The sequence below is a fragment of the Poecile atricapillus genome, chromosome 15 (assembly GCF_030490865.1).
Source record: "Poecile atricapillus isolate bPoeAtr1 chromosome 15, bPoeAtr1.hap1, whole genome shotgun sequence".
In the NCBI taxonomy this organism is placed as follows: Eukaryota; Metazoa; Chordata; class Aves; order Passeriformes; family Paridae; genus Poecile; species Poecile atricapillus.
In genome coordinates, this window is record NC_081263.1 from 9,649,732 (window position 1) to 9,666,097 (window position 16,366).

The 16,366-nt window shown below is 48.4% G+C and overlaps 2 protein-coding genes across 10 annotated transcripts in view; one reads left to right on the forward strand and one right to left on the reverse strand.

Moving 5' to 3' along the window:
* The window catches only part of ZHX3 (zinc fingers and homeoboxes 3), a 46,609-nt gene extending 31,373 nt beyond the window's left edge, over positions 1-15,236 (forward strand). For 4 of the 6 annotated variants that reach the window (XM_058850237.1, XM_058850242.1, XM_058850239.1 and 1 more), the window contains 2 exons: positions 5,490-8,397; positions 9,674-15,236. In XM_058850237.1, coding sequence (XP_058706220.1) covers positions 5,640-8,397; positions 9,674-9,684 — 2,769 coding nt within the window. In that variant the 5' untranslated portion in view covers positions 5,490-5,639 and the 3' untranslated portion in view covers positions 9,685-15,236. Of the gene's footprint in view, positions 1-3,875; positions 4,073-5,489; positions 8,398-9,673 lie in introns of all 6 variants that reach the window. The other 2 variants (XM_058850238.1, XM_058850240.1) reach the window with 1 other exon arrangement.
* PLCG1 (phospholipase C gamma 1) overlaps positions 14,638-16,366 on the reverse strand; it is a 42,429-nt gene continuing 40,700 nt past the window's right edge. For all 4 annotated transcript variants that reach the window (XM_058850232.1, XM_058850235.1, XM_058850233.1 and 1 more), the window contains exon 32: positions 14,638-16,293. In XM_058850232.1, coding sequence (XP_058706215.1) covers positions 16,251-16,293 — 43 coding nt within the window. In that variant the 3' untranslated portion in view covers positions 14,638-16,250. The remainder of the gene's footprint in view (positions 16,294-16,366) is intronic.

The window sequence follows — 16,366 nt, forward strand, 5'->3', positions numbered from 1 at the left end:
CTGTGATGCTGCTTGAAGCTCAAAACTGCTGAAGTTTGTGCGTGCGTTTGTACATTTGTGCAGCGTGAAATAATAAGATGTGAAGAGCTTTTCTTGCCAGCGTGGCCTCTCTGGGGCTGTGGTTATTGTATTGCTGGTGGCTCTGCTTGTTCGTGTTAGGATCACCTGAGGATTGAGTGCTTGCAGAGTTAGTGTAGTATCAGTCTGCTCTGGAAAATCTCACTAATTGCTCATTGATGAGTTTGCAGTCCTGAATGGGGTTAAACCCCAAAAGAATTGTGTCACGACTTTGGTCTGGGTTATGAACCAGGCTTTGGGTGGCAGATGCTACTTCCAGGTGCAAGGGCATGGCATGGGGATGTGTGCCAGCAGCCAGGGTGATGCTCTGCTGCTGGCATTTTTAGGCTGCTGGAGATGTTCCCATCCTGTGACTTCCTCACAGCTGCAGCCTTTGCAGAGTTACTCGGGGAGGATGCTGGACTCAGCTGGCTGGGATGGGATGCACAACTGCAGAGCGGGAACAGAGGAGCTCAGCCCTGCCAAATCTTACCCTTTCTCCTCCTTCAGCGCCATGCTGGTACAGCTGGCAGAGAGGTCCCACCCACACCTTGGAAGTTCCTCTGGAGAGGTGATGTGTCCCTGCTGGCTGTGCCTGTCTATATTGAATTACAGGGATATGACCTGGAGAGGTCTTTGCTGGGATGTCCCAGGGATGGATTAGCAGCAGCTCCCACTGGGCATGTTTCAGCCATAAATAATTCAAAGTGGTGAAACTCTTGCATGACCTCTCATGAATGGACTGCAAAAGCAGAAGGAAGGTTAATGCCCAGCCAAAGAGGAAGAATCCCAGGACTGCCCTGGCTGACAACACAGTGGCCATGGGTCTTTACCCCAAATACATGGACCTGCTTATCCTCCCTTGCCCAGCACCACGGTAAATGCACCCAGTCCCAGGTGGCTGAGCTGGCTCCAAGGGCAAACTGGGTGCCTGTCATGCTGGGGGCATCTGCTGTCAAACACAGTGGGATGTTTGTGGGGGCTCAGCCCTTAGGTTTGGGTTGATGGTGCTGGCTACAGGGATCATTTATTTAATGGCCTGGTTAATTACAGTGTGACTGGGAAGTCATCTGGAACTCCCAAAGACAGCACTGCAGCTTCTGACCCTGGCTGGAGGTAGAGCCTGAAGGGGAGAGGCAAAAACTCAAGAACATCAACTTTTTTTCCTCCTTTGATTTCTTCTTCTCTTTCCCTTCAGATGATGCTATCAGCTGGGGCCTGCAGAGCTTCAACTTAACAACAAACCGCTTTTATTTAAAGTGCCAATATTGTGCTTGGCTCCATATGAGACAGAAACATTAACTTTGACCTGGGGAGCCTGTCTGCCTGCCTAGCAGGCACTGAAAGTGTTGAGAAAACTGTTATTTTACTTCTATTTTGGTGCTGATTTTTCAAAATCTAATTTTTTATTAATTTAATTTTATTTTAACGGAGCATTCCCTCTTCAGCAGAGCCCAGAGAACATGCAGCCATCCTTTGTGTCCCCATGGAGTTTTGTCCCTGGTGTCAGCGTTGGCACCCAGGAGCTGGCAGGGCTGGGGGCAGGGGAGGGCAGCTGTCCCTGTATTCCTGTGCCTGGGCAGTGGGGCTGGAGCTGCTGTGTCCTGGCTGGTGCTGCTGCCTGCTGGGTTTTCTGGTTGCTGTTTCTAGGCGAGGTTTGCAAAAGGTCACAAAAAATTAATCTTCTAACTGGGGACCTTGGCACTGCACGCAGTGAATGTTTTGTATTAACAACCCAACTCGTTAATTCAGTGAAACATTTAAAACCAAACCAGTTATATCCAGCCAAGCTGGAAAAAGCTGAAAGTTCATACTCAGCAGTGCAGATTTCGAAACCTCCCTTTGTTAATCGCTGCAGAAGTAAATTTTCTGCTATTGCAGAGCTCACTGTGACTGGTCTGGGCATTGTTTCCCTCAGCAGAGGCAAAGCTGCTCTGCAGAGGGTTGGTTTTGTACCTGGAACTGCCACCTTTCCCTCCAGCCTCAGTTTCTGTGAGCATCACTGGGAAAAAAATTGGTTTACTCTGCTTTAAGTCAGTTTACCCTCAAATTTCCAGCAGCAGGGATGGTTTAGGTGTATTGGGCATTTGACCTGCTTACTCTGCTGCCTCACAATGAAATTAACAGATACAAATGAAATAGGAACCATTAATTTAAGTACAATAACTTTGTCTTCCTGGCTCCAGGTAGCTCTTCCATTTAGCTTTGTCTCTTTGTTCCAGTTAATCATAAAATAATACATAGGAAATAGAGTTCTTCACTCATGGCTGTGCAGATGGGTGTGAGGCATCTGCAGTGCTGATATATGCACTGAGATCAGTTGTAAGGGTCTTTTTCAATTGATTATTTTTGCTGCCATTAATTTACCCTATCCATTAGAACAGTCTCACTTACTTTAATGAGGGAGAAACCAGTGAATTATCCATTTTGTTATATATTAGTGGTGTATTAAAGTATTAAGTGCATTCCAGAAGGTGAGCAGTGAATAAAACATGCTCCCAACATGTGGTTATGCAACTGTTCCATGGAAATGAAATGGACAAACAGTACACTTGATTAATTTTTTTTTTTTCCCCCAGTAAATTGCCACTGTGATTCACTTCCAGCTAAAATTTGCAATCTGTGTTCTCAGGTGGCATTAATATTGGAGCCCCGCAGGAGAGCTGTGGTGGCTGGGGCTGCTTTGATTGCATTTTTAAGGCAAGTTGTTGGAGAGAGCACAGAGTTTGATGCAAATGTGCTGGTAAATGAAATGCAGAGCTTTTAGGTTCTCTGTAGGTGGGTCAGGCCATTCACATTTACCCAAAATAATAGCGATGGAGTGCTCGGGAGAGGCACTTTGTTAACGTGGCACAATGGGGGTCTTTGTGTGTCGCCGTTGCTTTGTATCAAATTTACTCTGCTGAGAGATAAAAATCATCTTTTTGATATCTGGAGACTCCATAAACACTGGGTCAGATCTGTTAGGGACTGGAGCTGTCTCAGTAATGGACACTCTGGGGTTTGCTGGAAAGAAAAAAGCTCACAGAGGGCCCAGCAGCTTCTCCCTGTGTTAAAGCTGCAGGATAAAATGAAAAAAAGTATTCCCTTTTAGCATTGCTTTCCTGACATGAAACTCCTCTCAGCCTTTAAAGCTGTATTTTGTAGCCTTCAGGCTGATCTTATGCTTTTTCCCTAATTGACTCGACTTGGAAAGGTCATCACAGCCTGCTAGACTGTGTAATGTTTAACTTAGCATCAAAAATGAGGATCTCGGGATTGGTGTCAAATGGATGCTGTTCCCCTCTGAATAGCACAGCCCATTCATAATCATCCAAATATTCCACTTGCTAATGTTAATGAATAACTTTCTGGCCCTCTGCAGAGGGCAGGGCTAACCATGAGAAGGTGGGATGAGAGTGACATAAAGCAGGTATTGAGATGTGCAGTCCACACTGTCTAAATCCAGCTCACTTTCAAACCCGTTTTATTTACATTTTTTTTTTTTTTAAAGTTATACCTTCTAGCTCTTCATGATGCCTTAGCATAGCAAGCAGTCTTTTCTGATGCCAAGTTCAGTGATGACTAACACTGTTTACAGGACTGTTTTGTAATCTCAGATCAGCCCACATTAACGGGAAGTTACGTTTTCCCGTCAGTCTTTCAAACGGTGCCTGAGAGTTGCTGAGGCCAGAGCCAGCCATCCAGGCTCTCCTGTTTGGAAAAAATGATGTCAGCTTTCAGAACAAGCTTTTTTAAAAAACATTTAATAAAGTTAGGGAGGTCATTTGAAATTGAACTTCCTTCATTTGAATTTTTTTTCTTTTTTTTTGCATGAGGATCTTTCATTCCTCTGTTCTAAAAACTACCAAGAAAACTAAGCACAGGAGGTATTGCATAAGCACCACTAAACCATTTGCCTGATCTGCATTTCTCAGTGCATGAGATCAGCTCCAAATATCTGATCTGAGAAAGCTGCTGGTGCACAACTGCTGTAACTGATAGGAATTACCTCTGTGAGTCATCTCATAGGATGGTAAGTCTTTTTTTTTTTTTTTTTTTTTTTTTTTTTTTTTTTTAAAGTTCAAGTTTTTATGAGTGTTTTTATAAAGCTCAGTTGCTGTTACTGTAAATCTCAGTGAAATCTGGCACAGAATCTTTGTAATATGAATCAGTGCATCCATATGCTTCCAAGTGACCTTGCAGTCTGGAAAAATACCATTTTATCCCTCTGCTGAAGAGGAAAAAAAAAAGCAGAGTTGCTGTAAAAAAGGTTGACAGAGGAGTGTCACCAGGCAAATGACTGCTGGTGCCAGCTACAGCAGCTTTACTGCCCTGGGGTCATGATCTCAGGCACAGAGCATTTGCTGTGCAAGTGGGAAAGCTCCATCAGGCCAGGAATAAGGTTGTGGCTAATGCCTCAGCCAGCCCTGGCCTTCCAGGGGCTGGAGCACTTCAAGCTCTGCTTTAGCTTCAGAGGAGGAAAAAAAAAATAAAGCAAAAAAGTCATTGTCGATAACTTGGTTGGTTTTGCTTATTTTTGTTCGGTTTTGGTTTTAAATGTAACAAATCTCTGGCTAGAGCAACCCCAGCGAGATGGGCTCGCACTGAGCAGAAATTACACTTTGTTAGGGAATACCCCAGTGCACTGGGTGGTGTGGCTGCCAAAAGCTGCCGAGTGGTGGGAGGGAAAGGCTGGGAGCCAGGAACATTGTGATGCTGCTCTTGAGCCTTGGGGCCTTTACCTTGTCTTGTGGCTCCAGACAAGGACTCACAGATGTTGTTGGAACAGTGATGAAGTGTCCACAGGATGGGAAGGGCATCTCCCAAATGCTTTGCAGGCTTGCTGAGCACGAAGGGCTAAAATACCTCAGCCTCCTCGCCCCCTGCAGCAGCTCTGGGTGTCTGCAGAGGCTCTTGGCACGGGCACAGTGCTCTGAGCTGGCGAGAAACTTCCCAATGGTATGGATGGAGAATGCTGATTTTGAAGAAATTGAAATGATCTGTGAGGAATATGTGGATTTTTCATCCTTTTTTTTGTGATGGAAAGCAGGCAGCTTTCCCAGGTGACCCTGCCTGGTGTCACCTCCTGCATGAGGCTGAGCTGGGACCTGGGCACACAGGGAGCCTAGGGACTGCTCTCCCTGCTGAAACACCAAGGATTGGTCTTGACAGGACAGAATGAGGGGCAATTTCCTCCTTAAATGAGAATTTGATGTGGGCTGTAAAAGTGGCATGTTTGTGTGTTGGGTTTGAAACAGACAGTTCACAGGTCTAGGTGTGAAAATACAGTAAATCTAAGGTCAAGTTAGATTTTTTTTCAATGAAAAAAGAAAAATTATTTTTTGAATGAAATAGTTATAATATATATGTATATTATATATAATACTAGAGCAGTCGTGCTTTGTCTAATACCAAGGGAACTAACCCCTCTTCCCTCTCCTTATCCTCAGGTTCAGTGGCAAATATGAACATTTGTCAACAGCTCCTCGGGACATCATGAGCTTGCTGGAATCTGGACCACAGAGCACTTGCAATAGCGCTTTCTAAATTTGAATTTCATTTAAATGAAAGAAAAATAGTCCTCTGGATCAATTGTAGCAATGGCTAGCAAAAGGAAATCCACAACTCCCTGCATGATACCAGTAAAAACACTGGTGCTTCAGGAGACCGAACAGGATGCTGGAGAAGATGATCATGAAGGAACACAACCAGAGGCTCCTGCAGAAGGACCAGCAGCGAGCGATGCTGGGGCCAGCACCAGTAACAATGGAGCTTTGTCCAACGGGCACCGCGGCATTGCCGACGGTGACACTTTTATCTGCAAGCCTTGTGACTTTGGATCTCAAGACCTTCACCAGTTCTTCGGGCACTTGGACTCTGAGCACTCAGACTTTAGCAAAGACCCCGCGTTCGCGTGTGTCGGGTGCAGCTTCCTGGCCAACAGCCACGAAGGGCTCTCACACCACAACGCCGAGTCGCACGCCGGCGAGACCAGCTTTGTCTGGAGGCTGGTGAAGCAGGACAGTCGTACAACCGTGGAGCAAAGTCTCTGTGAGGCCACCAGCAGCCATGAGCTGCCGGGAGAGGTCCCTGAGGAAGGGGCAGACGGCCAGTCTGAAATTATCATTACCAAAACCCCTATCATGAAGATAATGAAGGGTAAACCTGAGGCCAAAAAAATTCACACACTGAAGGAGAATGTGTCGAGTCAGTTGGGTGGTGAGTCAGAGGTGAAGGATGGAGAACATTCATTCCCAAATGGGTCCGTGCCAGTCAGCCAGCCCACTGCAAGTTCAACAAAGTCATCCCACATAGTGAATGGCTCCATCATAGGAAACGTGCCTGTTCTGCAGGCAGGTGTTGCACAACTTGTGTCGCTGCAGCAGCAGCCCCCCTTGCATCAGCAGCTTCCTACATCCAAGTCCCTTCCCAAGGTGATGATCCCACTGAGCAGCATTCCCACATACAATGCTGCCATGGACTCCAACAGCTTCCTGAAAAACTCTTTCAACAAGTTCCCCTACCCCACCAAAGCTGAGCTCTGCTACTTGACTGTGGTGACCAAGTACCCAGAAGAGCAGCTGAAGATCTGGTTCACTGCCCAGAGGCTGAAGCAGGGCATCAGCTGGTCACCAGAGGAGATTGAAGATGCCAGGAAGAAGATGTTCAACACTGTTATTCAGTCTGTGCCACAACCCACCATTACAGTGTTGAACACACCCCTGGTTGCAAATCCTGGGACTGTTCCCCATCTTATCCAGGCAACTTTACCAGGCCACGTGGTGGGGCAGCCAGAGGGGACAGGGGGGCTGCTGGTCACACAGCCCATCATGGCAAACGGGCTGAAGGGCACCAGCTCCTCCTTCACCTTGGCAGTGACTTCTGTCCCCAAGCCACAGCCAGCAGCACAGCACAGCACCGTGAGCTCCAGCAACACATCAGGGGTCAAGGTGGTCAACAGCGCCCAGTCCCTGCTCACCGCCTGCCCTGCCATCTCCTCACAGACCTTCCTGGATCCCAACGTCTACAAAAACAAGAAGTCCCACGAGCAGCTCTCAGCCCTCAAAGGCAGCTTCTGCAGAAACCAGTTCCCTGGCCAGGCTGAAGTCGAGCGGCTCACAAAGATCACGGGCTTGTCCACCAAGGAGATCCGAAAATGGTTCAGCGACAGGAGGTACCACTACAGGAACGTAAGAGGCGGCCGGGCCATCTTCCCTGGAGACAGTGCTCTCGATTCCCTGCCCGAAATGACCTTTGACGTCCCACCCAGAGGAGCTGAGCTGGGTCCCGCGGCGGCGGCGGCCACGCCGGCTCCTCACCACCCACCACGGCGACAGTCGTGGCACCAGGCGCCCGACTTCACCCCAACCAAGTACAAGGAGCGAGCGCCCGAGCAGCTGAAGGCCCTGGAGAGCAGTTTTGCCCAAAATCCCCTTCCTGCGGAGGAAGAGGTGAACCGCCTGAGGGGGGAAACGAAGATGACACGGAGGGAGATCGACAGCTGGTTCTCGGAGAGGAGGAAGAAGAAGGTGACGGAGGAGAATAAGAAACTGGAGGAGGTGGCTCAACAGGAGGAGGAAGAGGCAGAGAATGGCGGCGGGGAAGGGGAAGACTCCTCGGATGAGCAGAGGGCCACGAGTGAAAACGGCTCAGTGGATGCCTCCGGCAGCAACCCCAACTCGGCGGAGCGGAAGGTGAGTCCCATCAAAATCAACCTGAAAAACCTGCGAGTGACCGAGTCCAACGGCAAAATCGAGGTACCGGGGACCGGCGCAAATGAAAAGGGGGACGGCAGCTCCAGCCGGCCGCCCACCCCTCCCAAAACCAAACTGAACTTCAAAAAAACGGCCCAGCAGCGGCATCTGCTGAAGCAAATGTTCGTGCAGACCCAGCGCCCCACGAACCAGGAGTATGACGCCATCGTGTCCCAGACGGGCCTGCCGCGGGCCGAGGTCATTCGCTGGTTCGGGGACAGCCGCTATGGCTACAAGAACGGGCAGCTGAAGTGGTATGAGAACTACCGGCGGGGGGTTTTCCCCCCGGGGCTGGTGGAGGTCAGCCCCGCCGGCCGGGAGGTGCTCGAGGACTACTACGAGAAGCACAAGGGGCTGCGGGAGGAGGACGTGCCCGGCCTCTGCGAGCGCGCCCGCCTCGGCGCCCAGCAGCTCAAGGTGTGGTTTGCGGTGAAGGCTGAGGAGGAGGGCAGGGGCTGCGGCCCCGAGGCGGCCGGCAGCCGGAAAGGGCCGTGCGAAGCCGGCGCGGAGGCGTCGGAGAGCAGCGAGGCGTGGGAGCCGGGCGGCCGGGAGGGCAGCGCCGGGACCCCCGACGCCCCCGGCCCACCGCCCGCCACAGGGCTGGGTAAGGCCCCTGCCTCGGCGTGGGAGGGCTCGGGGTGGCACGGGGCGCTGGGCCTCTCCTGTTTCGGAAGCAGAGAAGGGGTCGGTGTTTGAGCTTTAACTGAGGAAGTGGTGAGGAGCTCGGTCTGTGAAAGAGAGGCACGAAGGAAGGAGAGTGAGGAGGGTCTGGCAGGATGACACGAGTGCTACTGCCTGCCTGCCCTTTCCTGCCTTGGTCACTGTGTGCTGGCATCTCTCAGAAGCCAAATCCGGGCTTTTTTTCAAGCTGGAGTAAAACTTTAGGAGTGTCCGGTCATTCTACCTGCCCTGTGGGAAGATGACCCATGGATTGATTTATTTATTTGGGAAGAAAGGGGCCTGGCTTCTTGTCCTGTGCTGCTGGTTCCTTCCATGTCCTTGCCTGACCTCCAGCAGCAGACACAGCCCTGCCTGCCTCTCTCCTGCATTCCAGATGTGCACATCCTTCTTTGGTGTGGAGAAAGGCTCAGGTGGTGAAGGTGGAGGCTGCAAAGGCAGGAGGAGACATGGAAGGAACTCCTCTTCCAAAACTCACTCTTGGAAGATGTGTGTCTGTGTGTGCATGGTGGAGAGGAGAGGTGCTTTCCAAGCCCTTTGTGGGTTTTTCTGCAGTGCAGCTGGGGGTTGTTTCCTGCCTGATAGAGATGGCCAAGTGCTGGCCCTGTCCCATGGTGGTCCACATACACAGCTCCTTACTGGCCAGCTGGGATCTTCTTCAACCCCACTGCGTTGCTTTGGACCTTCCCACATATCTCTACCATGGCTGCAGGCCTTAAAAAATAATTATAAAAATCTAGTAAAATTCATTGCTTCCATTCCCATCTAATTTGAAGAAGGTAGAGCATAGGTTTGGATGGATCCTGCCTTTGCTGCACATCCTGTGTGCTTTGCAGGGGAATGGTGGGTTTGGGGACTGACTGGTGGGGGGACAGCTTGTGTGTGGAGGAGGAGGTGGCTGTGCCCCTGCTAGTGCCCTCTGAGCATGTCTTTCTGCCAGCCAGAGCGAGGGATTCCTGTCAACCCTCATGGCACAGAGACAGGAGGTGCTTAGCAAAGGTGCATCCCTAGGGGTGCAAAGCCAGCTCCATTCCCTCAAGGATTTTGGGCTTCCTGGCCCCTCTGAATGTTGCTAGCTCTTCTTTGCAGCTGACTATCAAGGCTCCTGACCTTGCCTATCCTGAGGCACTCCCTTCCTCCCTACCCAGCACCCCACCTGGATCAAGGCCAGGAGCATCTCTGACAACTCTGTTCTTTTTCAGAAACAGACTGAACTCAAACCACCAGCCCCGGAGGATCCGCTCTTACCCTTGAGAAGAAATTTGTGATCTTTAAGAAACCCATGGGCCGGCCTGCTGCAAGCCTGAGGCGCAGGACGTAGTGATGAAGCACTGCCATACATGAGACCTTTGAGCACAGCACACGAGACAGCACAGGCACAAACTGGGTGCTCGGTGCTGAGCTCTCGGTGGCCCAGCTGAGGAGACAGCTGGGAGCTCACACCCAGGAAATAGGATGCTCCTGTTTGCTTTCCAGTGACAGACTTTCAGATTTCATATTCATATACCGATGCCTACAGCTGCCTATACAAGCATAACAAATCTCAGACATTGTGTAAACAAAGTCATTGTTTAGATATGGACTATCATGGCATAGTACTTGTTTCTTTTTCCTTTTTTTTTTTCATCTGTCTGTTAAGGTGTTTGTTCTCTAAAGGTTGGCATGGTTGCATATATCCTCTCTGCCTTTTCTGGTCCTTAAGCCCTGGCAGTAAAGGGCTTTGTGGGCACACAAGTGTGAGTGTATTATGAAAGGGAAGGGATTTGAGAAGAAAACTGCCAATCTTGAATTTGAGTGAGATTCTTATCCCTCCAGATGAAGTTAGTGTGAGCACTGCATACTCTCTGATAAGCAGCAGGTTCCCAGGCCTGGGCAGCCCAGGAGATGGAGTTTGGTGTCATTTGTCCCTTGCTGACTAGAACACTTTCCCTTGTGCTCCTGGAGACTGACTTTAAGTCTCTCTTTAATCTCAGAACTAGCACATAATAATTTTTGCATCCTGACCTGGAATCCTTTTCATTGTTTGGAGAGAACAGTCTGTTCTTCAGAGAACAAATGCAGAGTCACAGTGTGGCTGTGAGTGGTTCAAGTCATTGTTGTCTCCAAGGCAGCGGCTCTGCTGCCATTGGGAAGTTTCTTTCTTGCAGCCCTACATGGCAGATCCTCCTACAGCACTGCTGGTGATTTCAAGTGTTTGATCCAGTTCTTTTTGTTATTCTTTTCTTATTTTTTCCCCCTTTTTTTTACCCCAGGCCATGTGCAATAGTTCTGGCAAAAGAGCAAAATAAATTCCCAGTTATCCTGCCTGGTACCTGTCCATTTTTAATGCGTGTTGTCTTGGGTGGTTGCTGTGCGATGCAACTGCTTGAACATTTTTGCTTTAAATATTCTTTTCTAATAGGAAACAAAGTCTAGAAGGGAAACTCTTGAGCTGAATAGTCCAGCTAAATGCTGTGTCAGATGATTCTGTCACAAACTAATCAAATCCCAGCTCCAAATTGGTTCCATGTTTTGCCTTCACTTTTGCTCTTGCAAGGCTATTCTAGAAATTGACTGCCTTTGAGTGGTTAGAAACTGTATTTAAATTTCTAGTTTGAATTAATTCATGGCTGGTTCATTCCTGGTTTGTTTTGGAGCCAACATTGTCCTTTAACTTAAATAGTTTTTGGTGTTTATCTGCTGATGTATTTATGGAGAGTAGTCACAGCTCCTTATTTTTTGCCAAGCCAAGTCAGCCAAACTTTTTCAGTAGAAGGTTTTTATTTAGTGAGAGCTTTTTAATGTGGGAGACTTTATTGTTAGTGGTAAATGATATTTATTAGGAGGGTGGGTAGCAAACCCCAAAGGATCGGATCCAGAGATTTACAAAAAATCTGGTTTAAAACCAAAAAAGCTCTTTCAGAACCTCTTCCAAAGATGGTGTCTGATTTCTACCTTTAATTGTGCTTGCTTTTGCAATTCTTTCTTTGCCTTCTCTTCAAGAGGCCGCCTTGCTCAGCTGCTGGAAGGGGCTGTGGCTGCTCAGTGCTTTGGCAGAGGCTTCCCCTCGCCTGGTGGGATGTGCTGGATGCCTGTGCCTGAGGTCACAAGGTTCCCTGGCACACGCTGTGAGACCCTGGCCAGGTGTGACCATGTGCTCCAGATGGAGGTGACCACACCCACAGAGAGTGAGGTGACGCCTTGGATGGGGCCACTGTGCATCCCATAGCCAGCCCAACCGTCCCACCACACTGTGAGCAGGGGTGGCACTGACCTGGAGCGGCCTGTGTGGCACCAGGCTCCCTAAATTTGCCCTGTGGAAGCACTGCTGATGGTCATGACACAGTTGGAGGCATGACCAGCAGCCATCCCACCTTGGCTGGTGAAGGCTCAGCCAGTGGCCTCCCCGTGGCTCTCTTTGGGGACTGGGGACAGCTGCCCCGTGGTGACAGCCCCAGGGCAATCCTGTGCACCCCAAAATACCAGAGAGGGTGGGAGAATCTGTGTGGTTCTAGAGCTGAAAGCAGATCTGGGAGTCGTGCAGCCTGAGAATATGGATGTATGTACAGTGTCACCTTCAGAGAACAAATACAGGTAGGTCAATTTACTCTGTAGTGTCTATGTACATGCAGGTTTATTTAACTACACATATATACAGTTCAAATATGCCATTGATTCTTTATTTCATTAAGATGTACATTAAAAATGTACACTTTTACTAACTACTTGCTATATAAATACGTTGGAAGTGTAGTTTGCCCATTCAAGGTGATTTTCTGTGGGATTTTTGGTGTACACTTAAGGGCCTATGGCTGATTGGAAGAGTGATCCCCGCTCCATCTACAGGAATGCTTAAGGACTATGGTATGAACTGGTCCCTTCAAACCATGTTTTGATGCACTAGCTGAAATATTTTGCACTTGGATTGTGTTCAGCCAGTTTTCCAGAAAAATTGAAAAGAAGTCTTGTGAGCTAGAGGGAGAATTTCCCGGTGTACACAGAAAAACCAGCCTTGAGGGTTGGAAGCTGCTGAGGTTTTTGAGCTTTGTTTCCATGCATTCATACAAGCACAGCAGGAGTTTTCTTTCTTTTGGGTCGGAGGAATTTTAAAAAGTGGTTCCATGCAGACTCCCCTCGGACATGGCAACGGGGCTGGCAAATGCCTTTGCGTGGGGAGGGTAAGATTTAGAGACAAAAAAGAAATCAAAAAATGATCGAGTTCCCTTTCTAACTCCTACATTCCTTGTTATCTGCATTTTTTAGTTGACTTGAAATCTCCATAAAAGTATAAGCTGAAGATTTTTGAGGGTTTAGCTCTGTGGTCTTCTGTTCCTCTGCTGAGGAGGAGAAACAGGTGCCATCTCCGAAGAGACTCTGGTTTTGGTGCAGGACATTGGAAAAATGTCTGCATCCAAAACTGAAAAGAAAAATCGAGAGGTGGCTTTACAGTCCCAACAGCAGCTCTTGTGGTGTTGAGAGGCTTAAGTGTCACCACAATTCTTCACAGTGTGTGAATATTTATCATCATCTAATCAAAGATGACTATTTTGACTTGAAAGGGGTGTAAGATCAAGGTGATGTAGCCAGCATCAGTAAGGAAGGGAAATTAAATTCTCCACCTCCATCCGCTACGCCTTAGCTTGGGCTTGGCAGGCACAGCAGAAACCATCAGTTTTAATCCATGTGAATCTTGTTACTTATGTCTCCGAGGCTGCTTAGATTAAGGGCACAATCCAATTGCTTAATAACCCGAAACCCTGATTTGTGCTGGCCTGGCTTGCTCATGGAAAGGGCTGCTGGTTCTCCTGGTGCAGGGAACTGAGTTTCTTTATTCACTGATATCAGCAGCCCCTGTCATGAGATTTCTAGACATTGCTCCACATTTCATTTGGGTACCTTATTTTTCAGCTCTGTAGTTAGCATCCTTGGAATTTTGTGGGTTTTTTTGTTTTTAGCAGAACACTAAACAAACCGTGATCTACAGGCTCCTATCTCCACTTGTCTGGGAGCTGAGTGATGCTGCACATCAGGCCTGCAGTGTGCTGGGAAGATGGGCACAGGTGCTTGCAGGTACTTAATGTGACTTCATGTCCCCTCTCTGAGTTGGTCACCAGAAGCCACCAGCAAAAGCAGTAGCTGCTGGCAAAGAAACACTGTAGTCCTTCACTTGGATGGAGGATGCTCACAGGGGAGCTGGAAGATACCTGCTGGGTTATTTTTTGTTACATGTACCCTGACAGTTCAACAGAAGGAAGCTGGTAGAAATAGGCTGGTTTTTCAATTAGGGTTTGGGGTATTTTATTTTAATTGGAAAGCAATACATTTTGGTTACCTGCAGAAGTGTTGTATTATTTTACCTGTAGCCCCTCTCTTACAGATATAACAGAGGCAACCTGATCAGAAGCTGGCTCATTGGGAATCAGAAGAAAAAGATTATTTTCAGCACTTGGGCACAAAGTGGATGTGATGCTGCACATTCTCATCAGGGTGACAGAATTTAACATGCTTGTAAACTTCTTTCCCCTGTTGCCCAGACAATTTTGGTTTTGTTCTCTTCAAATCAATGTCTTGATGTGATTCAGCTGACCTGTAAACCTCTGGTGTCACTTTTCAGCTGATCCCAAAACCAGCAGGGTAAGATTAGGCAACACAACACATGGAGGGGAACAAGGCACTTGCAGGCTATCCCTGTTCTTCTTTTTATTGGGAAATTTAGTTTATGCTGTGTGCTTTATTGGCAGTGGTGTGTGCCAGGAATGTTGGATTGGCATCACAAAACTTTAAAGCAGAGCAAGGGAGCTCTGTTATGTAAGCAGTGAATTTTTTGGAATTTTTTTCTTTAAATTTTGGGTTTTCTTGTTATGGCCCAAGTGTTCTGTTGGCTGACATTTGACACATTCTGGTGGCACAATTAAAGCCCATTTTTCCCTGGACTGATGGGAGGTGGTGTTAGGAGGATTCTTGCTTACTGGTGCTAGTGAAGGTTGGGCTAGGAATCCATGGCATAGAAAATTTCTAGCTAAAATTGCACTTTCTCTCTGCCCCATCTGGCTCGTGGTGGTGTTATGGGTACGTGGCTGTGATTCCCCTTGCACATACTAACATTGCACTAAAAGAGAGACTTTGGGAACAGCGTGTTGATCACTTTGTTTCTAAGCAGACCACAAAGTCAGCCTAACGGGGTCTCTTTTTTTTTTTTTTTTTTTTTTAATTATTGTTATTTAGAAATCATGCTGGTGCTGAATGACCTGGAATTTTTGCTTGGATTTATCCAAAGGAAAATGTAATTGTAGCTGCAACGGGACCTTTCATAAGGGTGGCCGGTGCAGTGAGGGAGCAGGGTGAGAGCTCTGCTGTGTAAAGCTGTCTTTGTACCCGGGGAGGTGTGGGGGGTTCCAGGGGGTTGTTACTTTGGTTTTTGGTTTTTGGTTTTTTTTTCAAGACCACAATTTTAAATGGTCACCTTGGCAATCGTGTGAAACAGGAAATAGTTTTTACTTTTGGTAAAGGTTTTAAAGAGGAAACAAAAAAAGAAGCTGCCTGTGATTGTGGGCTGTAGCTATTATTAGGGCTAGGGTAGCTTGTATGTGCTATGGACTTTACCTGCTCTTATTCTGAGGGCAAGAACTCCCTGTAGCAACAATGCCACTTCTGAGAAGTGAACGGCAAGATTCCCTTCCTTTTGTATATGTGGATGTGAGGGTGGGCGAGGGGAAGAGCTTGCTTGTACAGTTTGTTGAAATGAAACCAGACATTTTTGGTTGTTCCTAAATAAAGAGTGTAAAAGACAAACATGAGTCCACTGCTGCTTGTACTGGCATTGGGGAGAGCCCGGGGTGGTGCCCTTAAGCCCAGGAATGGCTGTGCCTGCCTTCCAGCTGCTGGGTTGGGAGTGCTCCAGCACAACCTCCTTGTTTATTTTAAAAGAATGACAACTTTTCCATGGGGTAAGGCCATGAGTGAGTGTTCCAGCAGGATGCTGAGTCCAGACACCTCTGCCCTAGGGGTGCTTCTTCATCCCAGAGTTCTGTCCCCAGGCTGCCCCAGAAAAGCACGGGCAGCTGGAGCACATAACTTTGTTTTACACTTTTGAGTGAACAGCATAAAACCTGGGGCTGTTCCTGGTTATTTTTCCTCCACTAAAGCCAGGAGGGAGCAGTGCAACCTCCCCTGAGGAACAGCTGCACCTCAGCTCTGCCCTGATCTGCAGGGCACAGACCACCAGACACCTGAGCCAGCACACATGTAATACTGACACTTTTATTGTCGTTTAAAGCTAGAGCGGCCCTGTAAATGTAGAGTTTCACTACTGGACCCTTCGGCAGTGGCTATACAGGTCAGATCTGGTGTCACCAGGACAGACAGAGGGGCTGCTGTGGTCACTGCAGTCACGCCTGGCTCAGAGCCCTGGGACTGGACACAGCACGAGCTGGCTGCAAACAGGCTCCAGCAGCTGCACACGATTGGATTACAGGCAGAGCAGAGGCTGGATGGGGATGTTTTAGGTCTCTTCTTGTGATTATAGACAGTTTGGTCTCTTCCCTCTGGCAGCCTGTCCGCACCGACGCGCTTCTTAAGGGCTTCGTGGTGAAGGTTGGTGGGTGCTTGGGGTTGGTTAGGGGTGGGGTCTATTTCCAATATTTTTAATTTTTTTTAGTTCTCCACTTGAACACACTTCAGCAGAGAAACTGGAAAAGCTGCCTGAAAGTAGGCCATAGCAGTGCCGTTTCCATAGAAACCAGTTCACAGCGTGCTGTGAGATTCACAAGCACTGGAGGTGCTTTCGCCCGCCGGGGTGGGCTACAGCCGGTTGTCCCCGTTGACCCGGGTCCTCCGCAGTACCCTGGAAGGGGGCACAGACAGGGGACACAGCTCAGCCTCACCCTGGGATGGCCAAGGACAATGCTCTGCTGGTC